At 31.0% G+C, this 26681-nt stretch overlaps 2 protein-coding genes across 6 annotated transcripts in view; both read left to right on the forward strand.

The window, feature by feature from the left end:
• LOC107166486 (uncharacterized) overlaps positions 1 to 26681 on the forward strand; it is a 155090-nt gene that overhangs the window by 19624 nt on the left and 108785 nt on the right. For all 5 annotated transcript variants that reach the window (XM_089227101.1, XM_089227099.1, XM_089227100.1 and 2 more), the window contains one exon: positions 15519 to 15572. In XM_089227101.1, coding sequence (XP_089083227.1) covers positions 15519 to 15572 — 54 coding nt within the window. The remainder of the gene's footprint in view (positions 1 to 15518; positions 15573 to 26681) is intronic.
• LOC107166491 (uncharacterized) lies at positions 1765 to 7124 on the forward strand. Its single transcript, XM_015515179.2, has 2 exons — positions 1765 to 2249; positions 4811 to 7124. The coding sequence occupies exons 1-2, from the start codon at positions 2062 to 2064 to the stop codon at positions 5571 to 5573; spliced, it is 951 nt and encodes a 316-aa protein (XP_015370665.1). The 5' UTR covers positions 1765 to 2061; the 3' UTR covers positions 5574 to 7124.

Genomic DNA, 26681 nt, shown 5'->3' on the forward strand with positions numbered 1-26681 from the left:
TTAGATATAACAGAAGTTTATAATATTGAATTTATTGTATAATGCTCACTGCCCATTGGGTTTTATACCCACTGTCCTGGACCTGTAAATGTTGTTCATAGAGGACTTCATACTCGCTTGCGTTGTCTTTGTGTTTACAAATATGACGACAAATTTTGTTCATCATTTTCAATAACGTGTTGTTAGTTTTTATATAAAAGTGAACTATTAATTAACTATTAGGTAAGAACCTTTTTTTATGTTATCCCGATCGGTTTTTTTCGATGTTTTAATTTAAAATTGTAATATTAGTAAAATTTTAAAATGCTCGTAACTCAGCAGTCTCGGCTGTTGATAGAATAGGTATACTATATTCTTAGCATAAAAACTGTTGGTACAGTGTTCGATCACTAGATAGCAGCTCATGTTTTACGTTTTCTTTTTTACAACCCGACAATGTTAATTATCTTAAATACATTTTTATGTTATTTAATATGTTATCCACTCAGAATTTAAAAACTACGTTAAATGCCTAAATATGTTTGTATCTTTTAAGTGGACGACACATATATATATTTGCATATCTTCAAATATAATTAAAAGCCCATAAGATGCCCTAGATTGCCTTTAATTTTTATAAAAGGGCAATTTATTCTAAATTTTCAACTAACGAAGCTAAACGTGATCTATCGAGCGTAAAATTTGCTATGCTACGCACTTGTACGACGGAGACAACACATGCGGGTGTGGCGTCCTTTTAAATAAAATAAAACTATAAATATGTATATGGACTTAGTTTAAAAAAAAATTTAAACAAAACGTGTTTGTCATGGAGATCTTATTATTTTAAAAACAACTTCATTATTCATATTAATTTTCACCGTGTTAACTGAATATAATCAACAGCAGTACTTAATTATTTTTTATTCATCAACTACCATGATCGTTAACAATTTGGAAATATTTCAAAAAAAAAGAAAAATCTGAAAGCTTAGTTAGCTTTAAGTTAATTCAGATTGTTCAATCACTTTATTTAAAAAGCATAATTGAAAAATATAATTAGAAAAAAAATTTATTTGGATATAATATAATATTATAGTGCACCATAGCTTACTACGTTTTTACCAAACTCAATTGTTAGTATGAAATGATAATTCTTTTTGTTTATGTTGTATTTGAATGATAAGAAGATAACAATAAAACACACAAACATTTTAATTCCACAGCTCAGGCGTGATTGGTAAAAAATGAAGTTTTTCATGTATTATTTCGTATAATGACTATAATGTATGACATAGGCACTTGGAAATAGAAACTCGATCCTCGATAAACCGAGACGATAATATTTGATAAAGTAATGCAGCAAAAAAAATGGGAATTATTGTTAATATCCTATGTTTTTTGTCCTCATATATTAATATCTATGAGTATAATTATCTATAGGTATACATGGAAAGAAAGAGTTGTGATGACTGTGTGAGAGAGTAGTTACCGATAATTATGTCGAAGTGTAACATCGACAAAGACAGAGATAGACATAGAGAAAGAAATAGAGACGAAGACTAGGCATACAAGAAAAGGGAAACATAAATAATGGGTCCGGTTTTTTATTATTATTATTATATTTTGGGTGTCGCGGGGGCAGCGCGTGTGTATTATTATTATTGTTGTTATTATTATTATAATAGTCCACACGCGCGGCAACGTATATCGCGTTTATGAGAGGAGGGGGCTTGTCAAGCGCGTGTCCTCTGCAGCAAGCCCAGCATTTGGACGGCCGGTAGAGATCGGTCCGTCGCCGCTGCACAGCAGTCTTGTCTCGTGAGCCTCTTACGAGAGACTTGAACGACCGGTGCCGCGCTACTCCAGTCCAGTCGGACGTCGTACGCCGTCAACGCGCGAGTTCTCACCGCCGTGAGTCTGTGGTGATGTGTAGTAACTTAACGATCAAACGATCGATTTTGCGCACGTTCAGCGATGAATTTTGACTGTCATTTGCAGTGAAGAAGTGTTTTATTTTTCGAATCAGATAAAGATTTTTTTTTCAAATCGATTTTATTTAATTCCTAACGATTCGTGAAAATGGCTGAGTTCGATGCGAACAACAATAGTGCGCTGCCTTTACCGGAAAAAGCGCAGGAAAAATACTCTCTACGACCGAGGGCTTCACTAAAACGTGAAGAACCCGACGAGGATCACGAAGACAGTTGGAAACCATCAACTCGCGGTCGATCTACCAAACGGCGTCAGAAGCCTAAGCCTCTCAGCAGGTAAGTCGTATTAAATTATTCTGTCGACTAAATATTTTTTTGTTTTTTGTCTGCGTATTCGGGGTTTTTTGGCCCTGGTTAAGAAAGTTGTAGTTAATTTTTGTGGCTGACGTTAAGATTTCTTTTAGCTTTTTTTTTTTTTTTAAATAAAAAAAACATAACTAGTAGTATCAGCGTCTTAGCGATGATAATATAGGTACCTACATTTTTTTCAATCGATAATTTGCTTGTAGTTTATTTTCTATGCTTCTATCAGATAAGTTTGGTAAAAAAATTTTCGGTTTCATTATTATATTTGATAACGAAAGAATTTTTTAACGTGACTGAAATTTAAAAACAAATATTAGTTCTAAATTTTATTTTTACAAATTCGTTAAAATAATAACTAGAAATAATGAGGATGATAAATGATAATGTTTTCATATTTTCGAAGCATCCTAGACGTATTAATATATTTTTATTGAGATATAAAAATAAATATTTGCATAGAAATATGTTTGCATACTTAATAATATTTTTTATGATTTCTTCATGAGCATAAATGATTTTTTATTGGGAAACTAAATTAATTATTCAAATAAAATTTTCAATTTACCAAATTCAAATAATTTTGTGCTAATACTTAACATATAAATATATTTTTTTGTTATAAAATAACTATAATTTTTAACTTCTTTATGAAAAAAAAAAATCAAATTAATAAAGTAGATAATTATATATTGTTTAAAAATTCCTTATATAACTTTTTTAGTTTGACCTATATCGAAAAAAACTAATCGCCAAATACATTAAGAAACACCGCGCCCGAGGGCGGTGAATTATTACGATCGAATATACATTTACAACTGTAGGAGTAACCAAGGTACTACAGTACCCGTAATAATATGCTTAAATTAGGATCCTCGTAAGATAGGCATCGTTTGCAAATCGGTTTAACGTCGTTATTATATAGTTAAAGTGTTTTTTGTTTAAACTAAAGCCATCATAGTTATAATATTGTTTCCTTCCTTTTTTTATTATATCTGTTTTTTGATGACAAAAATAATACTTTTTAATTTTATTCAACAGACCTGATTTAAAAAAAAATTAATTAATTTGACTCTTATATTAATTGAATGTATTCATTTATCAAGATTAGGTAATGTGATCTTATAATTTTGGGTTTGCTAGAGTTACGCCCTTGGCATGTTATTTATGGATATTGGTTTGATATTTTAAATGAATTCGGGGTGGGCGCATATTAATGCAGCAGCAATATGTGTTTAATTTGTTTTTTTTTACAATCGAATGTTCCAAAGAAATTTTAAGTCGTTTATAAAACCAAAACCCACAAAACACCACTTCGACGCCCTTTCGTAAATAAATATTCGAACATGCTTTGTCACTCGTGTACTATTATTTAAAAAATATGTTGGCTTTCGATTTCTGTGAAAAATTCTAAACCACCGATAGTAGGTACTACATTAACACGCTCGTTTTATTTTACTAGTCATCGTGAATAACATTAAAAAATGAGAATATGTATATTAAATTATGACGATGGTAATTATTAGGATAATCTGACTCATACATAAATTATGTTAATATTTCTCTTTACAAATGTATAGTATGAATAAAAATAGTTTTTTATTGACTATTCAAATTTTTAAAATTTTAAAACCGTTGCATATCGTAAAAGCGTATATACAATACAAGTAGGGTAAAATTTAAAAAAAAAAAACATCACATTAATTTATCAAAAAACATTTCTCCGTTTACAACTATTAACCAATAACCAATACTATTATATAAATTGCATTAACAAATAAAAAAACTAAATACAATTTTAAAATTTTAATAAACTATTGTAAAATAATAAATAATATTATTATTATAAAACCTACCTCTTTGATTAATGGTTATATGTATGTTTTCTTATTAGATTTATTCATCAATGACATTATATATTTTTATATAATGGCTAGAATATACAAACTGTAGGTTTATACTTTAAATATGTATTAATGTAAACTGAATTGAACAAGATGCCCTTAAAAGAAATATAGTTATATATATATATATTATATATTTATATTTATAAAAAGAGTTTAAATGAAATGTGGATATATAAATGAAAAGAAAATTTTCTATTTTTCTCAAGAGTTGGTAAAATCGAAATGTTATTCTGTTTATAAAATTACTTTTAGTTAAATTAAAAAAAAATTAACTCAGTTTAATCAATTATGTTAGGAATACTGTACCGTTTAAAAATATCATTGAGAATCTTTATACCTATATTATAATATATATATATATATATATATATATATATATATATATATATATATTAAATCCTTTGTTCTATAAAGTGTAAAACTAGAATTCATAATCGTAAATATTATATGGCCGTTTAAATTAAACACCTACGAAATAAATAATATTCATAACTATATGTCCCCTACCACCTATACCCACCCGTTATAGGAACCTTTAATCGGGCAACACGCATATAAGATTATCACCCAATCTCACCATTCAGCCTTATACGTGTCGGCGTAGAAATAATTTATGAACTGTTGTAGGTATCGGAGGAAGACGGCTAACGCACGCGAGCGGAGCCGTATGCGGGAGATCAACGAAGCGTTCGAAGCGCTCCGCCGTGCCGTACCCCACCTGGCGGTTGACGCGCACAACGAGAAGCTGACCAAGATCACCACACTCCGGCTAGCCATGAAGTACATTTCAGCGCTCAGCGGACTCTTGACCGCGGCGCCAAGCGCCCAGTCTTCGTCATCTCCTAGTACTGCCGCCGAGGCCGCAGCTATTGTCGCGGCCACGACCACCATCTGTGGCGGAGGCATAAGTGGCGGCGGAGGAGGACTCATCGGAACAGCAGCGATGTCGTCTTCTTCGGCGCCGCTACTGACTACCACCGACCACTTGGCCGCGCTTGGTTGCTGTCTGTCGCCTTCGACGTCTGACGATGTGGACTCGCTGCTCAGCGAGTACGCGTCAGACTTACTTTGTGGCGGCGGCGGCGGCGGTAGCGAGTGCAGCTCCTCGGCTGCGTCCACTGTCGGATTCCTCACAGACCACCACCATCATTCTGCCGCGTTCCTGCGTGACTTGCCGGGCGCGGCCGCGACCTATTCGCTATCTCCGTCGTCGTGCTCCACGTCGGCCACCGATGTCGTCGGTTTCCCATCGCCGCTTCTGTCCGCCGACTTCCCGGTGGACGTGGCCGCGGCGTTCATGCCGTTCGCCGACCATCCGCTGCCGCCAATCGACTTCAACGGTGACCCGTACATGTTCGAAGACAACTTCGCGTGCACCGAGTTTAGCTAGACCTCGAACTGTGTCGCGTTCGGGCGTCATCAAGGTGCCATATATTTACGACATGCATATTATTCGTATTCTGAATTAAAATAAGATCATTTTGTACGTTTGCAATTCTGCGCGAAAAATGTGTATTGAATTTTTGTCCATCGAAAATAATATGTGATAATATATTTGATGTTTTGACGTACTGTGCCTACGAGTAGCTGTTAGTATAGTGTACGCGTTCGCTTACTCCCGGTCACGGCTGATGTGCTCAGATCGTCAATTTAATGCGTGTACAAATGTTTTCTCTTCTATTTTCTCTCAAATGTTTTCAACTGTGATATACTGTTCCATCGTACTACATGGCCTGCGTCTGCAGTCGATTTCGGCAACTCCACCGCTCCCCATAATCCGCCCGTATTTCTTACCAGTAAATCGGTTACACGCGTTGTAATGACATTATGTGATGTGCGTGTGCGCTCCTGAGTAAATTATTCTATTTGTTTTAAATGAAACGTGTACGTCTATCCCATTCGATGAATAATAATAATAGTAATAAAAAAAAACTGATCTAACGTTTTTAAATCTGACTGGTGAAACTGGTTATTATTTATTCTATATATATATATATATATATATATATTCCTTTCGGATCCTTTCCTTGGCTCTCTTGTACATAATATTTTACACTTTATACACGTCCTGGAGGAACCATATAACAATCTCTACGCATAATCGCGTTTTTTTTAAATATATAAAAAAAAAACTAAATACTACTTTACGATTTGTCATTGTTTTCACGTACGATGAAAAAAAAAGATAAACAGGTTTATACGATTAGGTTTTTCGACCGATTTCGCGATCGTCCTGATTATAGATCGTTTTTTATAAACATTGCACAGGAAGCACCGCGATGTTATTGTGATATTATATCCGCGTAATTTTTACAGCTGATGATTTATATTGACGGCCAATCTGTCCTGAACTATTATAAGCAAATAAACTCATCCGACCTCCCGTTGAGTCTAAACAAAATAACCGACGTACACGTAGACGTGTTTAAATATTGGCTTAGGATAATATATTTTGTTACAATATATTCTCTGCACACATACACACACACACACACACACACTGGCTATGATGTCTGACACCTTTTTATTTTTTTTACCATTTGTTATGTGCAGCTTCATGATGACGTGCACACGTAGTATATATATTTGTTTTTGCGTCCTCTCGCGCAAGTACGGTGTGCACTCGACTTCCATTAGTCCCAATTTTCTGAAACTTGGATAGTTCGCATTGTAAACTGATGGATTTCCCCACGTGTGTTGTACCCGATAAAAAACGGGTAATTCTTTTTTTTTATATTGTCATTTTGTTACCTTTAGTGTTATGACGTCATTTAATGTTTTAACTATACTTTATTATATATGTTGTAGATGATGTATACGCATATAATGATATATTTTTACGTTAAGTTTTGTAAATTAAAATAATATATTATACATGTATATAAAATTGATTTTTTATTATAATATTATTTTTCAATAAATTATTCGTATTTGTAATTTATTATGTGTACTTATAGATTTGTATTCTTCGTTACCTATTATACTCATAAAATTGCATGCATTGAAAAGGAAAATGTCTTCCACGCTAATTATTATATAATAACGAAATACTGCAGTTTGAAGTAAACTTAAAAAAATCTTTACGTCGTCCCTATAATATGACGTTATTATGTAAGACCGGCGTCGTCGGCGATGACAGACGGGGTAATTAATCGCCACGTTGTATAATATAATATACATATTATGAGCACGAAGCCACGAAACCAACGGGCTTTAGGTATACGTCCCCTTCCTTGTTCTTCACTTAGCTTGACCGATTAATCATAATACCATGCGCATTAAACGGTGTAGTATGGTGTAGATATATTGGACGGAAAATTGTTTTAACACCTTTCGCGCGACGAACGTTAAACCACAATAACGAAATACAATGATCGTAATCGTGTTATATATCTCGTCCAACCTCCTCCCATCTCGCAATCCAAGTTTTGCGGGAAACAGGTGACCTTTTACGATTCACGGTACTGTTCGTGTACGCTAAGGGAAACCGTACACTTCTACTTCGTACGGATTGGTCATAAGCATATTAACTTATAAGGTTCGTCGTCGTTTATTACTACAGTTATTATTATTATTTAATTATAATAATCTGGCCATCTTTCAGATTTCTCGTCTCTCTTAGTTTAATGATATACTTGTATAAAAATATATGTTTGGCCGACTTGGTTAAGTAGATTTTGGCCGTTTGATAGATAACTTAGGTCAGTGGGCTGTAACCTTTACAGTCAGTTTGAATACGTAATTAAAGAAAGGATTTTTTTTCTCGATGGTTTAATCAAACAATTTTGGTTAATAAAAAATATTGTCAACATTCTATTTATTTTCTTATAATAATTTAAAACTATGTACCTATCTATTATTATTTATTAGGCAAAGAAGATGAACAACTAACAACTTTATCTGAATACTCCTTATAAATGTATTCCTTTGTGTGGTCATTCTTGTTGTTTGTTTTTAGAGCGGGGGCAAAGAAACGTACTGAACTTCATTATAAAATAAGTAGTTATACATTTTCTCCCATTTTTTATTTAATAACATAACGTTTAACGTATTTACATTTTGACGAAATTCATTAATATTTGTGTTTATTAAGGTGATTAACTAATTACAAATTTGCTTTTGTTTCGTCATTCCATGATGATTTAATAGCAATTAATATGTGTAATCATTATAATTACGTTAACACTGAAATGCGACAAGTCGATGGTATTTTTACTTAGTTAAAATTAAAGTAATTCTGCTAGTTTAGTAGTATACAAGTATCGATATTTAGCAATCGGAATCGAAATTATTCCCCAGCGGCCCAGCATGTAGTTATAGTATAGTATCATCACTATCATGGTTAAATTTTTTTATTTTAGATATTAATACCCCAAGTTAGAGGGTATCCACACTGGTGGGCTTCCCTCCTCACGTCACTCACGTTATGTTATTCATTATTTACTAAATTTACATATTGTATGTACAAATATTACTGATTGTAAATATTCTATTTTATCTAATAATAATAAAAAAAAGATATTAATTTTACAGTTGTGTAATATTAGTGACATTTATGGAAGTCGCTGCCGCCGGTCACTAGTCCTTCTCTCGGTGAGCAAAACATCGGAAAAAGGGGCGGCGGCGGCGGCGGGGGAGAAAGCGTCTGGCGCCGTCGCGCGTATGTGGGTCGGGCCAATAGGCGAGCGCGATGGGCGTCGTTTTACTCGTGACCACAAGCGACAATCGCTACGGCCGGCCTTGGGGCCGTATAGTATTGTAAAAATAATAGTCGCAGCTGAAAGAAAGATGATCGGCGGAAAAATGTTTTGCTCAAATGGGCGTTTTGTACTTGATAAAAATGTATACATTATACACATACTTACTATTTATAGGTATATTATATATTGCAATATACAAATAATAAGCGTGATGGTTGAATGACAGTTTAAGCGGATCAAGCTTTGATCTGCGTAGTTAGTAGCAATAAGACTTATTTATTGTTATCAATGATCAGTTTATAGTCTTACTGAGTGTGTTATTTTGCGGAGCCCACATTATATTATCGATTTCATTTTAATTAACTCAGTTTACTAGATTTTCGTTTATTCGGTGAACGTTTTTAATGTTATTTTTGATCGAAAAAAAAACTGTTATAATCTCCTTACATTTCATGTTGATTTTGGTATGCTACAGCCGCTACAGGCTACTTGTGATACAAAAATTGATTTGGCATCTTTTAAATAGATCGCTTGTGATTTATACGTCTGTTAAACACATAATATATTCACGGAATAAATATAAATAAAGTAAAATAAAAGATCTCTATAGTAGGTTGCTTCTGTTGGATTTTTTCCCTTTAAAAATCGAATTATCCATCACAATCTGTGAGTATTAAATCCAGACCACCCAATATTTTTTTCCAATAGACCAACAAATTAACATCTAGTAAACCGTGGTGTTACGCTCGAATGCCGTTTTGAAGAAATAGTGTGCTGGTGAAATTTTTGTTTACAAACGTATGACATAAGAAATTTGTGTTCAATTCTATCTTGTGTTGTTGGATTTAATATTTGAGTGTATTGACCTATTATTAATCTTATAATGTTAAGAACATGATTTTTTACCGTAGGCGTTTTCACGGTATTTTAATTTTTCTCAATATGTGAGCAATATTTAATTGTAATGTTTTTCGTTCTTATAATTATTAAATATAGCATAAACATTTTTAGAGATGTAATAAATTTTATTCTAAAATAATGCATATAAACATTTTAATATATGCTAATATTCAATATAATAATATTATACTGACTAATGGCATACGCTGTTTAATTCGTAGTTACACATTATATACTACTCATTCGAATTTTCGTATTGCTCTCTTAAATTAGGGACTGGTTACTATTGATGTAAATATGTGATAATATGTAAACAGTTAGGTATCTGGCCAGTGATAACTTAAGTCAAGGTACGCGATTAACATTTAGATTTGGTGCGGACGAGATATTAATTATAAAGACATGGCTGGGTAATTGATGTGTTGGGATTCGTCTCAATTTTATTTCCCGAAACGTATGATTAGTAAAAAGGTAAATTAGTAGTTGTAATGAACAATAATTAGATCCTATTACTATCGATAAAAATGCATATGGTTCGAGTCGGCGAGTTTCAAATATAGGCATCGAAAACGATTACTACTAGGTATTTCGTTTCATCATGCCATACACCGCCTATGTTATTATAATTTGTTGATAGTAGGTACTAGGTAGGTATTTAACAATATCTGACAGTTATTACTGGTGTACGGAAATCGACAAGTCTATAAGCTTATGAATTGCTAACCTAAACCTACATGATGATTTATGAACAAATTATAAATTTTGTTTCTGCCAAATTCGATGAAAAAAAAAAAAATAAAAACTTGCAAATAATTTGTTCGTGTAATGGACTTCCCATTTCATTACATTTTTAACAAATAGCACACAAAAATCTGTGTAATGTCGTACGTGCACGAAATTACATTTTATTTATCATATAGAATCAGAATAATTAATTCGTGTTTCAATTGTTGGTAGGTATACTTATTCAATTTGATTAGTACCAGGTATTCAATAATTTGTTTACTAGTGGCATTGGGCTTTATGTCAATGTATAATTTAGATTCGAACTATATTATTAGTGATGTGCAACTAATTCTGTGTTAAAATGGCTTGCCAAATGTCTTACAAATACATTTTTAATATTGCTTTACCATAAAATAATGTAGTAAAAATAATTTGGTCTACTTATGTCGCATTTAATACGTTTTAGTGGTTAGGATCATATATATTTTAATGTTATTTTTCAAATAGTTAATAACAATGTATTTTTTATCTATTTTAAATGTTTTTTGGTACACAACTGTACAGCTGCAGTTTATCAGAATTTATTCTCAGTTATGTAGTTCGATCATCAGATAGATTCAGATTCATTTATTCATACTTTTTGTTTATCGCATTACTTGCTCCAATCACAAGTTTTTCTATGACACTTTCCCACGTTTTTATTATATCTAAAAAATAATAATCGTTAAAATAAATTTTCTAGTTATTTTCTCTAGGTACCTATTTAGATTTTCACCACGAAAGTCTGACTTAGAAATGTGTACTTGTCTTTGGACTTTTTTTTTTCATTTTAACTGTTAATAGTGCCATATTGTAATTGGAGTAGTTATATAGTTTAAATTGTTATGTCTTAATAAACCACAGTCAACTAGTTATTTTAATTCGTAACTTCGGTAATCTTAGTGTATTTTAACACCTGCTATAGAGTTTCTGGATAACTTACCGTAGACAAAACTATAATCATTATCTGATATCGCATTTGCGAAGTTCTAATCATATCAATATCGTCGTGTTAGATAAATTGCAAAACTTGTTCTGAGATAAATTTGATTTATTTTCTTATCACTTAATTTCGATTCTATTGCATTTTTTTTCGTCGGTTCATTGTTTACAAAGTTAAGCGATATGATCCATTTCTAATCTTATAAAAGTTAAGCCATATTTTCGACATGATGTTCAACACTGTGCAAGTACAATGGTAAGTAATTAGTTTCTCTTTAGAACCGATAAACTATGTACAAATATTTGACATTGGAAAGACTTGGAGGACATTATTTTATAATTAAATGTTAATTATATTTTGTGTCTTAGTTTGAAATGAGATTTTTGTTAATGGACATACATATATTTTATCTTTTGAGTTATAAGCACGTTGTGATATATGTTTCTATCTATATTTATTTTGTAATTATTTGTTTATAACTGCTGTTGTACAAATATTAAAATTTTATCATTTAATGCAGTTATATATTATAATCATTCCGTTACTTACGTTTAATGTTTTTTTTAACCATTAATATACCTTTTAAGGCAGTTCAATTACGTGATGAATTAATTTTAAAATGTTTTCAGCTTTCATAATGGATTATTTTAAATTCTTTTTTCTAGAAATACAGTCTTGACTTCTAAAACATATTATTGTTGTTTTAAGTATAATTTTACAGCTACAATTACACGCCTCCTCTCACACCAATGACGTTTGTGTTTATCAGTCACCACTACCAGCTTATTCGTTATAAAATAAGTCGCGCGTGAGCATGGCGATATCGGATCTCGTTTTATTATTAGTAGTATTATTACTGAGAAGATGATATTTTAAAGAGTTGAGATGAGGAATGGAATAAAAAAAGATTCCTCCGACTTTATAATTGGGCAATAAATAGTTACACATATTTATATACACTTATATTGTATGTATCGTGCACGGCCCGGACGCAATAAAGTAAATTCATTAGCAGCTAATGACAAAGTAGTTTGCCGCCGTCGTGTGTGCGCTCAACTACTACTGTTGGGTATAAATCATTCCGCCGTTGTTCGGTTAAACATCGATATTTATTTCGTTTCGTTTTAACTTTTAATTCTTTATCGGCGTATCGAGTATCGAGTGGTCGGTGCAGGCACACACGCAATCGGCCGTCCGTACACATAATAATAATATAATATAATATTTTATTACTTCATATTTGTACGCATTTGTCCCCCCTCCCCCGACCAACATACACCGCCACCCATCACCCTCCTTTACTGCGACCGTCTCTTATTAACGTATGAGTTTTTTTCTCGCACACGCTCATACTCGTATACAGCGGTAATTATTACACACGCAAAGACTGCGGGCTATAATTTTCTAACACCTTTTTGTGCCACTGCGGTACAGTGCCAGTGGTAGTAATAGGACAACTTTTTTCCCGTCCTTTACGTCGCTCGCGTATATGCACGGCGTGCACATACATAATATAATATATGTATAAGGTATGTGTAAGTACCTATACTGGCAGCCACCCGTTTACGATAAATCGAATATTATTTATTAGGCGTAGCGCGGTAGGGTCTCCAGAGGAATGAAAAAAAATTCCGACCGGATTCGCGGCTGCTGTGGCGGCGAGACGACATCGTATTATTATAATATTATCATGTAAACTTAATTAATGCGTTTTATAGAACCCACAACACTGCCGCCGCGCCATGCGAAATCACACGACCGATATATCGTATGGTGAAAAAACGACTTCGTTTCACTCCAGTATATTAAGCATTATAATACGATACTTACGATTAGTTATGGCCCATATATTTGGCTCCCCACGGTACGATATTCATTTTTTATGCTAGTTTTATCTTATTTATTTTTTCTACTTCGGTAGGAACCGCACTCTAGTTCTTCGATTCTCTCGGCGTGGACATAATCGTAGTCGCGGCGATTATGACGAAAATGTGAGCTTCGTGTGTAACTGCGTATCGTAAGTCGTCACGAAACCTGCAGATTTTTTACTGTTGACATCGTCGTGTTCACGGAGATTTTTGTGTGTGGATTTTTATTATTAGGTTTAGTATACTGTTATCAACTTTTCACCGATGACGATTTTGGTCACGGGCATCTGGTGGATACTCATTGACATAGGGTAAAAACACAGTAAAAAGAATCCTAGTGCTAATGTAGTTAATTATTATCCATTATATTTTTTGGCCCTTTTCATTTTTGTTTCAACGGTCTTGTACGGGTAATAATAGTAGTGCAGTTTTGTGAACGTTAGGGTGTTAAACACCCTGTGTGGACATGTTTATTTTTAAAATGTAGAAATTTCATAAATACTTCAGCGGGACTACATCATATGATATTTTACAATATCAATGAGATCGTAGAGTATCTAAATTTAATTCTCAAACTAATCAGCGTTAACATATTTATTTTCTACACTATTGTTAACATCTACATTTCCTTTAATCTATGTATACAGTGCATTATAATATTTATATATGCAGAATGTACAATATGCACGAATAATATATATAATAACGCCCATATACTGGTTATTGTGTAATAATATTTCAGCGAACACTATTTTTTATCGTGAAATAATTTATATTTTTTATTCGCAAAACGGAGTATATTACACGATGTTTAAATTCCACGTCGTCTTAATTTATTACACGTCTATATAGCGTCCTGTGAATTTCTCCCTACCTCTTTTGCTACGCCACGCTTTAAAACGCGACTAGAAACATCTCGAATTGTTTTAACTCCAGTCCCGTTGTTTATCGTGTACCGAAACCCGTCACATTGTCGTCGTCGTGTACTCGCATATACATTTTATTTAACCATAACTTATTATTTTTTTTTTCCAACGAATCGAACGAGTTCGACTCGTGTAAGTATCTGATCAACAACAATCGATTACACGATGCACACGACCCCCCGTATATAATATTGAATAACTTTACCCATATTGTAGTATTCCACAATAACGGATTTCTCGCAGAAATATGATCAATAATAATAACGATATACATTGTCGAATATGCACGGTGGCTTAAAAAATGTAAAGATAAAGGATAAAGTATGGCTATGAATATTAAAAGTCCCATCAAACTTCAACCCTTTCCGGTGATTAGGTTTAAGCATATAATAAATATAATATATTAATGTATATTATATATGTATATTGACAGTGTGACCTGTTAATGAAAACTTGCAAGAAACGCAATGTATTTAAGTATATTATGTTAAATTTTGTTAGTATAATATTAAACAAATTACTATTAATCGCTACCAAACACAATGTATCTATATATTCGGCCCTTGATGGATCGTTATCCTAAACTGTTAACTTCTCTCAGAGAAGTTCTCTGTCGTGTTATAACTTTGGTGCATATTATTAATCTGGTGAAAAATCTGTAAGCTATTTATTTAGACAGTTTTATCTATAAAGTTTACGTAGATATTCCGTTATTTTTACGGTCCAAACACCATTTAAGCAAGTTGGTATGATCATGCGCTTTGTAGTTAGCTTCATCTTATTCACACCAGTCCCTTATTTAGACTTAACGCAACGGAAAAATTTGATAACTTGTTATATTTTAATTTTAACCATGTCAGTAACTAAATTTGCTTTACAACAATCCTTAACTAATACCTTATAATTTTACCACATCTTACTATTTGCGTCTATTCTCTTAAACTTGTTCTATATTGAATACAGAATAGGTATAGATTTTTACGTTCGTCCACGATAGTTGTACATACTTATTATATACTTACTCGTCCTATTCTAATAACTTATTTTTGTCTTTAAAACTAAGTAGTGAATCAACTAAAAAACCAAAACATGAATAATATATTTAATTTATACAAACATATTTTTGTTTAACATTATGTTAAAACTACTTTTAGTGTCATTTTTTTAAAGTCTTGTATTATTCCTAGTGCATTAAATCGTATTTATAAAATGAATATTTTTGTTGTTTTTTAGGACATTCAAATCCATATGCCCTATACGATTTTCATTGCTGCCATACGATGAATTGTAAGTAGCCATAAGATATTTTAGTTTTAAGAGCGTGAAGAACTTAAGGCTTTCATAATCATAAACATTTTATTAAATCATTTTATTGGTCAGTAGGGTACTGAGATTTTAACATTATGTATTGACATTATGAATATATAAAATTATTAATAGAGTACTGTTTGCTATCTTAATTTTTTTTCAAACATTTAAAAGGTTATATACGCATAAAAAAATTGTATACGCGTCTCTGGTCGTCGCAATCGGCGTATAAAAAAAAATCACTTTATCATAATAATATAAAGTTGCTTCTTGCACGCCAGTGGTCCTCATCCGATCGGTCTTCGCCGAGGCATTGGTCAGCGGCGTCGTATTTTATACGCATACAGAACGTTGACGTTATGCACGATTTTACGTCGGCGTTGTGTATTGCGCTTGTTCATCATCGCAACTGTGCGGTGGAGGGTCAGAGAATAGAATGCTCGTGCCACTGTCGCCACCACTCAGTAGTAGCGTGTTTCGACTTACAATATGTGGGTGGGTACTGTACGTGTCGTGTTTTGATACGATATTATGATATGTTTGATAATATATTGTATCGTATATTCGTATGCGACTGCAGTGATGGGAATATGAAATATAACATTTAATAGGTAACGAAATTGATTGATCGTTGCCGTCGTCGACGGTGGCGGATGTAATAAAATATTATAATAACAGTATAATCTTCTATAAACTTCCATTAACTAATTGATAGCGTAAATATTATATTATTGCCATGTATATGCGATATTCCTATTTCCTTTCCACTACCCACCTGTCTACCTAACTACCTACTTAATTCTTTTCTCTCTCTGCTCTCTCTGCTCCGCAGTAAACCCGAAATATTATTATTGTAATTTCCACTATTAATGACACTCCATCAGATAACACTGTTAACGTGTGTCGTAGTTATGAAACCGTACGTAGTACGTGGGATTTAGAAGATTTAAATTGGTCAAGAATCAAGATATTATGATAAATCACACTGTAGCTATATCATCATAAACTGTTAACAATTATCTGACCTTCTTAGACATAAAAACTGAATGACTGACCAACAACCATTTTAATCTTTATAATATATCCATATCATTTTATTATTATTCTATCATACAGTAAAATATTTTAAATCCTATAACTGATCAATTTTTCAAAAACCTTTCAATTTATTTTAAACAATGTTTTAATTAGTTTAAACATAACATTTTATTATTATTTCAATGTTTTTGTTTAACTAAACTTAATTCTTATTTCCAAAATTTTTTTATAAAAATTTAAGAGCTAAAAACAAAATATGACAGATTGTTGAAAAACAAATGATTATGCACTATACAATTATTTATTATTTATTAATGTAAGATTATCAAAAGCAATCAAGCCGTAGTATCAATGGTAACTGAATATCCTAGAGACCAACATCGTGTTTAATCGTCACCTGTATAATACGGCGCTCTTAAAAGTCCCTTATTCTATCGAAATAGTGCAGTAGGTGTACTTACGGTGCAGTATAGGTATACTACGGTATAATATTATATGCTTTGTCGGCGGTTGTCCGTATTTGAGTACGATTAAAACGATGCTCCGCTCACGTGAATAATATATATTATTATGAATTGTGTACCTGCCACGTACATACGCAGCGGCTACGTTAAAAACGGTTTTATTACGGAGACTTACAAATGAATCATTACGAGTGGGTTTAAGACGGTTTTATCAATAAAGCCGCACGCATACGTTTTTAAACCGAAATGTTCTCAGTCAGTCGTCGCGCGTCGGTGGTTAAGTCGGCAACCACTTTTTAGTTTTTATATTAACTAGTACCTAAGTATATTATACCGCACACCCGTTGAAAAAAAACGTTCCCGATCATAATAGGTATATGTACACATAATATGTATATATTTTCGTATTTTTTAGTTTTATTGGTTTCGATTTGCAGGTTATAAACTACAGATAAGTTCTTATAGGTATTATTTTCTAGATAAAAAAAAGGTCATTAGGTACACATTTCTCAGCTTATGTTTCGATTGACGTGTTCATATTCGTCAGGTCTTGTTATTCGTCAGTTAAATTATTTGGCCTTGAAATTATATTTGTAAACTTTATTTAATCTTAGGAAATCTAAGACACCAACGAAATCGTAGGTAATAATAGAAAAACAAAACGAAAATCGGCGGCTATACTTTTATAGTCAGCATCTTTAATTTTACTGTGTACAACTTCTAGTCTTAACCAAGTAAAGCCTTATTCTATGGTCACACAACATTAATTGTTATTTGCATATGAATACGGATGGAATTTACTTGCTCTAATCATTACGTACTGCGGTAAACTTAAAATGTCAACTCGTTTTGTATCACAAATTTTTGAATTTAATTTTCCTACTTAATTTTGTTCATTAGTGTTATAAATTAACTATAGTCAATATACTGTCATTCATGTTATGTCTGAGGATAAAAAATAGTAACGTTTTTTGGGGTGCACTTTTTAATCCCTGTGGGAATCTTATATCTTTTACATCATGAGTCCAAAGTTATTTAGAACAGGTTGTTAACAATGGACAATTAGACAATAAATTAGCAATATTGATTATATGGTCTGGAATTTTGTTTTCAAAGATTTTTACGCTCTATAAAATAAAAATTTCAATAGATATTAAAATTATTTTGTGTTTTATATAATATGGGTAATGTTATAGATTATCTATAATTCCATAATTCTTAGTTATTTTTTGGGATTTTACGGCCTCCCTTGAACTTTTATTACTCGTCGTTGGTTATTGTTGTTGATTGTAGTTCCTTTTGTAACTCAAAACGAGAAAAGGTTTAATCTATTTTTAAACTGAGTAGGTTATAAGTGTCGCACAACGACTGCACATAGATAACAGCATTAGATTTGTCGTATTATGATAACAGCGCCCGCATTGTTTGTGTTTAATACAGCAGATTATTGTGGGAAGTAGTTTTTACCCTATAGTTAGATCTACTCCGGAAGTCGAGATTTCACCTCTACTCGCAAATATTGCAAGTTGGTATGGTCTTTAACCTACATGTTTACGAATAATAATTAACAGACAGAAATAAATATGTTAAATAATAATTTTTTTTTTCTAACAATCCGCTATAGTTTATTATAAACGATTTTTTTATTGTAGCTGTTTCGTATATATATGTAACGTTCATTATTTTGTTTACATGCATTACATCAGACGAATGACTGCCTTCGAGATTTATTGATTTTGTCAAAAGCCAAAAGGTTTAAAAGAATATTTATCGATTTGTCATTAAACATTGGAATGATGAAAGTTGATAAAAATGTTTTTAGTATTGTGTAATTTCTCTTTATACTTATTTTCACTGTCGATAAAAAAACAATCAAGTGCGCTACACCTGGGGGAATAGGCCATTGTTGGTCTACTGGGAAATTTAAAAAAGTACATTTTATCAAAGTATATATTATCAAAGAGACATGATTAAAAGTTGTCTGGAAGTAATTGCGTAAAACTGGAAAAATGATCCCCATTGCCAAAATACAGAGAAGACCTGTCCTGGTTTCCTAGTATAGGCGGCCTACTCTATATTTAGGCCAGGCCACGGCCCAACATTTTGAACATTTAGGATAGGGGCACTTAATATTGACTATTTTTTTCTCCCCGGTACGCCATTTTCGCCGATATTAAGATATTGGGCCTCTTAAAATATTTTTTGCTCTACTAGATTTTTAGGACTTCGGCGCCACTAGAAGGCTGATCCACCTATGATCCCTGAATAAAACATAATTTTCCTGAAACTTATTTAGTTGCTTCGGGAAATCAGATTTATTTTTCCAGTGATAGCAGAATATGCCTTTAATAATACTATGTATGTATTTAATTTTACTGACTCATTAATTATTTTTAATATGTAATTCAATTTTCTATTAACATTAGCACATATAAAATTAAATGACTCAGAACTTTAATATTTTTGAATATATTTAATTTTTCAAAACTCGTCTTGTACTATTTCGATTTATCTTAAGATCTACTATTTTCATACTTTTTATGTTTATAATTTAAATAGATAAAGAGATAAGTTCTTTTTATACATTTTTGTATATCTATATTTCATTAACAGTTTATGTACAACTAATATTATTTTAATGTTTTATTTATTGAGTTAGTTTTTTCGCCGTCAGTATGGTTAAAATCTTTGGCCATATAAACCATTAGACGACCTTATGATATGCTTATACAGGAAAAATAATGCTCAGTGCTTTGATGTCACGTTTAGGCAAAATAAATAACTATTTTCAATAATCATCTTTATTTATTTGGCGTTCACAGTGTTTTAACAAATATGTTTTGACGTCTGATACTTTGGTAACTTTTTTTTGATAGTATTTTTTATCTAAAAATAAATAGATTAAAAATCAGATTATTCCGATATTTTATGGATACCACTGTATCAAATTGTATATTTCATTATAAATCAAAAAAATGTATTCCTTAGGAGGGTTTAATATGACACTACTAGAGTAGATATGATAATCAGAACCAACCATTGTTGGGTAGTTACTACCCGGTAGTACAATATCGAAAGTAACACGTTATGTATTTTTTGGGTTTATTTCTAAGCAATGAAAATGTAATGAAAGTTATTAGTTAATTGAAAAATAGTCATAATACTCTAAACTATGTTTGATGATTATTGTTATTATGTATACCAATACAATATTATATATTTCATCTTTACTCGCCACAATTCAGTTTTCAATGATTTTGAAATGTGAATTTGCACCGTAAATTACGTGTAAAGTTCAATAAATGTATTATACCATTGATTATACATATTATAGATAGCTCACTGAGCGGTTTTTCGGCGGCGTACAATAAAACTCTCGGTAGATGGCGATAAGAGCCAAGAACATTAATAAATTCGTATTTCATTCCAGTCACCATAACTATGATCGAGTTCGGAACGGGGATAACAGGTTTTTATCGTCACCAGCTGGTAGCTATCATGATTTATGTATTGATTGTATTGCCCTTGTCCATAACCCGTCGCATTGTCGTGCACGTTTCCGATATAAGCTAATAATAATTAAATTGTTTATTTGAGCATTTTTGATCGACCCATATTATTATTCTGTTTAATAAATTATAACAATGTATTATTTTTTTTTAATTTTTTTTTTATTTATGTCAACTAATGCTTTTCTAAGTAAAAAATATTAAAAATTTAATACAAGGTCACCATAAATCGATGTTGCTGGAATAAAAAAAATGTTTAACAAACCGTAGGTATATCTATTTTAATTTTTTATGAATTATTGTAAAATAATCTGTAAAACATAACAGGACATTTTATTTACATCGGTCATAAATATACAAAATATAAAATACAAGTAAATAAAGATAAAACTTCTGATGCAGATAATAGATTTTTACATATTATTGTCACTTGCACGTGTTTTCTTTGAACAAAATAAGGTAACTACTAACTACTAAGTACTAATTTACATTAAAATATAGACAATTTAAAAATGTTTTAAAATTATACAAAAAAATAGATAAATTAACAATAAAAAAATAAACTATTTTGTGTTGGTTGTTGTGTTTATTGATGTTGAAATATTCTTAATTTTGGTATCTTTTTAATTGAGTTATGTATCTGCTTTTTTTGCCATTTACATTCTTTATATATACGAATAATCAATAAAAGATTAATCATATAATCTACATGCTGCTGACATGGGAAATTTTTTAATTCTAGCATATTATTCTTATTTAATTTTGTTAAAATCAAATTTTTCAGTATTGATAGAATTTTATTTTCACTTTTTATGTTTTCAAAATGTTTTTCAAATATTGTCAAACTTATGCGACACACATTTATTTGCCAATTAGATGGCAATTTTAAGCCTCCAGTTCCTAATGGATCAATATGTTCAAAAGTTTTGTACAAAATCAACATTTTATTTGGATCGTTGTCTTCTGTGTCAGTTAACATAATATTTGTACAGTCTATACAATTAAAATTGTCAACACAACGTTTAGCCAAATACCCAGCAAAGTATGTAATTGAACAATCTTCTAGTGTTGTTTTGGAATTTTGCATATATTCAGGTTCAGATTCTGACGAGGACGAACTATATGATGAGTTTTGAAAAACTATATTACTACTATTATTATTTTTATATTCTTCTACTGGTTCAGATTCTTGGTGATTTACGTTAGTTTGATTTTGCGTTACGTCTACATCGTTTAATATGTCCACAGTTAAAAAATCGTCTTGGTCTAACTCACAATTACATTTTTCCGACGCCTTCATTAGAGAAAAAGAAGAAATACTTGCAAAGCAACTACGAAACATTATAGCAGTCGGGTTCCTTGTATATCCGTTTTTTTGTCTTACTATAGAAAACATATTTTCTAATGGGTCTTGGTTTAGTCTATTTGTTAATAAGAAGTATTCTTTATTATTATTTTCTGGTTGAATATTATTGTGAAAATCTAATAATTCTGATTCATATAAATTAAGTACAGATGTTAAAGACCAAATCATACCCTTAAAACACGGTGGTACTGATATTTTTTTGTCCTTGTGACTAATTTTTTTAGCGTCTTGAAATTCTGATATGGTTTTTTTAATAATTTTAAATAAATGATGATTGTTATTGCTTAATGGTCGTCTATTTAAGTTCATATCATATAAATTTTTACTGTTACAGACATCAAATACATTATTTATTAAGAGTAAAAATTCTGCCGTATCTTTTGCAGTATTTGATTTTAACTCTCCCGTTTGAATACATGTTTTAATTGCAGCCGCGACACTATTACTGAAAATTTGGATTGCTAATTTACATGACATCTTTTGAAAAGGATTCGGATAAAGATGTACAGATGACAGTTTACACATTGCCCTTGCTGTATTATTTTTTATATCAATCTCGTATGTCTTAATCACGTCGCCAAAAGATATTATTTTATTTTTAATCTGTACATTTCCTGTTAGTAGATTATTTCTGAGACTTTTTATTAGATGTGGAATATCATATAAAAGATGGATTTTTTGACCATGTATTTCAGTAATGGGATTTACTTCAGTTCCACCGAGAAGCGTAAACAACTTTTGGTTTTGTGTCCCCTGATCACACACAATAGATGTTGGTAGTAATCCGACGTCAACTATGCATTTTACACTTTCTTTTATTAAAATACTTAGGTGGTTCCCATTAACACCGTTGTTAGCCAAAAAATAACACAAAGGGAATTTCCAATTTTTGTACAGTCCTCTAACCATAATGACCAATGCATGTTTAGCTACTTTTGGTGTACGACCTAAGGAACCCAAGTCTTCAAAACCTTCGATTAAGTCTAGAGATTTATTATACTCAATATCTGTCATTATTGACATCTCATCATGTAAAATAATACATTTTTTATCACTATTAGACATTTCTGATACTTTCAATTTTATATGATATAAGTACTCCTTGTTAAAACCAGGAAGGAAATTTATAGATTTTAACCATCGGCGCACTGTACTTTCACCAGGTAAAACTATACCACTTTTTCGCATATATTTATACGTCGAAGGTGATTTATAAAAGAGTGATAGTGCAAATCTTTTTTCAGCCTTTAACCAAGGTTTACGCTTTTTATGTATAATTTGCATGGACATGAGAGCTTTTGAATTAGCAGAAGGAAAATGCACTTGACTAAATAAATTATGATTTTGATTTTTTTCCATATTACGTTTTATTTCAACTTTTTTTTTAACGATGCAATAACTGCTCTATTTCGTTTTAATAATTTTCTAGAGTTTTTCAGTTTTTCTTGGAGAATTTTATTTTTATCTTGTAATTTTTTTGGACTTAAGCTTTTATAATTTACAGTAGAATCTAGAGCTTTCTGTGGACTTGGAATAGTTGTTAGTTCTGAAACCCAAGCTTTTGTACTTGGTGAAATTGATAACGAAGGACTGTTACAGAATACAAACGTTGATTTTGGAGACATTGTTGGAGTATGCATTTTGAAATTATTTTCATATTTATTCGTAGGAGTTAATACTTTTAAAACGTTTGGCGAAAATAAAGTATTGTTATGACCCAGGGAACCTAAAAATAAATGATTTATTAGATCATAATTTGTATTCTACCCATAATTTAAGTAATATTTGAGCTCATGGGCTTATTTACCATGCTATATGATAAATCAGTTAAGTATGTTAAGAGGACGCGATGTCCGCATGTGTTGCCTCCGTCTTATAAGTGCGTAACATAGCAAATTTTGCAATTGGCAGAATACGTGTAGCTCCGTTAGTTTAAAAATTAGAGTGAATTGACCACTTGTAAAATTTAAAGGTAAAATCCAGGCAATTCCATTTTCCAGATTTTAATTTTAAAGCGAGTTGTGAGTATTTTAAGATGTCCGAAGAATTTACAATTTTATGATACTCACAACTCGCTTTAAAATTAAAAAATAATAAAAAGCATATACATTGCCAAGATAATAATCTAATCTTACCTTTAAATTTTATAAGAGGTAAATTCTACTGAGTATATAACTTGCGATATTACACACTTATAAGACGGAGGCAACACATGCGGGTGTAACGTCCTCGTATGCGCACAAATCTGAACATTCTGAGCCACTAAAAAAGAAAATATTCGACTGCAATTGATACAATTTTACATACCTACAACGACATTTCTAGCGTTTAAATTCTGAGCGAAGATTCTTCAAAACTTGTTTTAAGTGAAAATTAAAAAAAAAAAGTTGAAAGCAAATATTTGATTGTTTTTTATTAGCGTCTAAAGTTCGAAATTAGAAAAAAATACGTACAAATCATAAAATTTCGCAGTTTTTTTTATCTAGAAATTCATAAAAAAAATTTGGTTAGTGTCTAAGATTTTAAAATTTGACAAGAGATTCTCCATAAGTTTTTCTACCTTTTTTAAAGAAAAAAAAACTTCCCAGAAAGTCAAACTAAATCTTTATGATCGTTTGAAATTAGACATTGGATGTTCGCCGGTTTTTTCAGAATCGTTTTTCGTATACAATGATATATTATTGAATTCAAATTTAACACCATCCATTATATCCAGGGGCGTATACAAGGGAGGGGATGTAGGGGTCAGATCCCCCATTTGTCTTTTTTTTAAATTTTATAAAATAGTGTTCTTAGTGTTAGCGCATTACAAGGAAACATCGAGAAAAAATTAAATAAATTGTTTAAACCTACTATAATTGTTTAATTCAGGGGCGTCTTTTCAACTTTTTGAAAGGCATGCTATCAACTAGTAGGAAGTCCAAAACCAAATTCAGCAGACCGATATAATATATTATTATATAATAATTATTTAAATAACGTTGGGTTCTATCACTGGATGGCCTCCCTCCTCATGTGTTCATGTTGTAAAAATAAATTTATGTATTTGTTCAAATTTGCTTATTATGCCTATTGTAGCATAGATTGTAAATATTCTAATAAAAAAAAAAAAAAAAAAAAAAAATAATTATTACAAAAAAAAAAATGTCTCGCTTCACTCGACAATTTTCAATTTTATATTTCGCATGTATTTAATTTATTATGTATATACTAATATAGTATAGAACTTATAATACACCTAATAAATTAATTTTATACTTTATTATATTATTTAAACGCAAATTTAAATATTTATGGTTACGCTTTGTCCTTTAATATCTTCATGTAAAATCACTATATTTAAACGCGGTTTTTTTTACAGTACTAAGTATAAAAATTTTGATTGAATGGCATAAAATTAATTTTTTTCTTTAAAAAATTCAAAAATTTTCCAAAAAAATTTTTACGCATTTAAGAATTTATAATTTTTAAAATGGCAATTTTGTTGAACATATTTTTTAAAACAGTTAAAAAAAAATTAAATAAAAATTGACCAAGTTAGAGCAAGTTATGTTTTTGAATAATTGTAGTAAAAAAATGTAAAACAATGAAACTGGTTACCTATTTTTAAGTTTTTTAATTATCATAAAGTGAACCTAAAATTATGATATTTCACTTCATAATAATTAAAATACTTGAAAATAGGTAACCAATTTCACTGTTTAGCAATCGATATAACACGGCTATTTTTATTTCTATTCAAATCAAAACATTAATTAGGAATGTAAAATTATTGTCGTGTGCTGAAATTAGATATTTAATTATTGAAATGTGAAACAATTGATTTTTTTTACTACAATTATTCAAAAACATAACTTGCTCTAACTTGGTCAATTTTTATTTAATTTTTTTTTTGAACTGTTTTAAAAAATATGTTCAACAAAATGGCATCTTAAAAATTTTAAATTCTTAAATGCGTAAAAATTTTTTTGAAAATTTTTTAATTTTTAAAAGAACAAAAATGAATTTTATATTTTTATGCAATTCAATCAAAATTTTTATACTTAGTACTGTAAAAAAAACCGCGTTTAAATATAATGATTTTACATGGAGATATTAAGTGTGATACGGGACTTTTGGGACATAGTGTAATTACCTATATTTTGTTATTTATTATTTTAATGTGATAGGTTTAAATTTTTTTTCTGACCCCCCCCCCCCCCACACACAAAATGTGTGTATACGCAACTGATTATATTGATCTTCTATATAGTAACCTACTCTACAGCAGAGCGACATCTACTTACCCGCTTTTTTAAACTTAGTCGGAGTCGTATCCAATATTTCGTTGACATTACTATTAGCATGTGCTTTTATTTCAGAAGCATTGGAGATTTTCCATCTCCAAGATTTGGGTGAGCTTAAATTAGTGTCCAACGTTGTCTTTAAAACTGGGTCATCAACTTTTTTGACTAGATTATAATAAAATAATTTATTTAAATGCAGTATTTAAAAAATAATTGGGGGGGGGGGTGTTGTAAATTTACCTTCATAGTTCTTTTTGGGTATAGCATTAGCATTGAGTCTCGATTTAACATCATTTTGATTGCTATATTGGTCTTTATCAAAATGTTCTGAGCATATAAACTTTTTTTTTAACTGTTTTGGGCTTAGTAAGTCCAACTCAATGTTCCCTAAAAGGAAAATTGTGAATCAAAAATCTTAATCTAAG

Source organism: Diuraphis noxia, unplaced genomic scaffold (genome assembly GCF_037042655.1).
Source record: "Diuraphis noxia isolate RWA-SAM2 unplaced genomic scaffold, SU_Dnox_SAM2 contig0004, whole genome shotgun sequence".
Lineage (NCBI taxonomy): Eukaryota > Metazoa > Arthropoda > Insecta > Hemiptera > Aphididae > Diuraphis > Diuraphis noxia.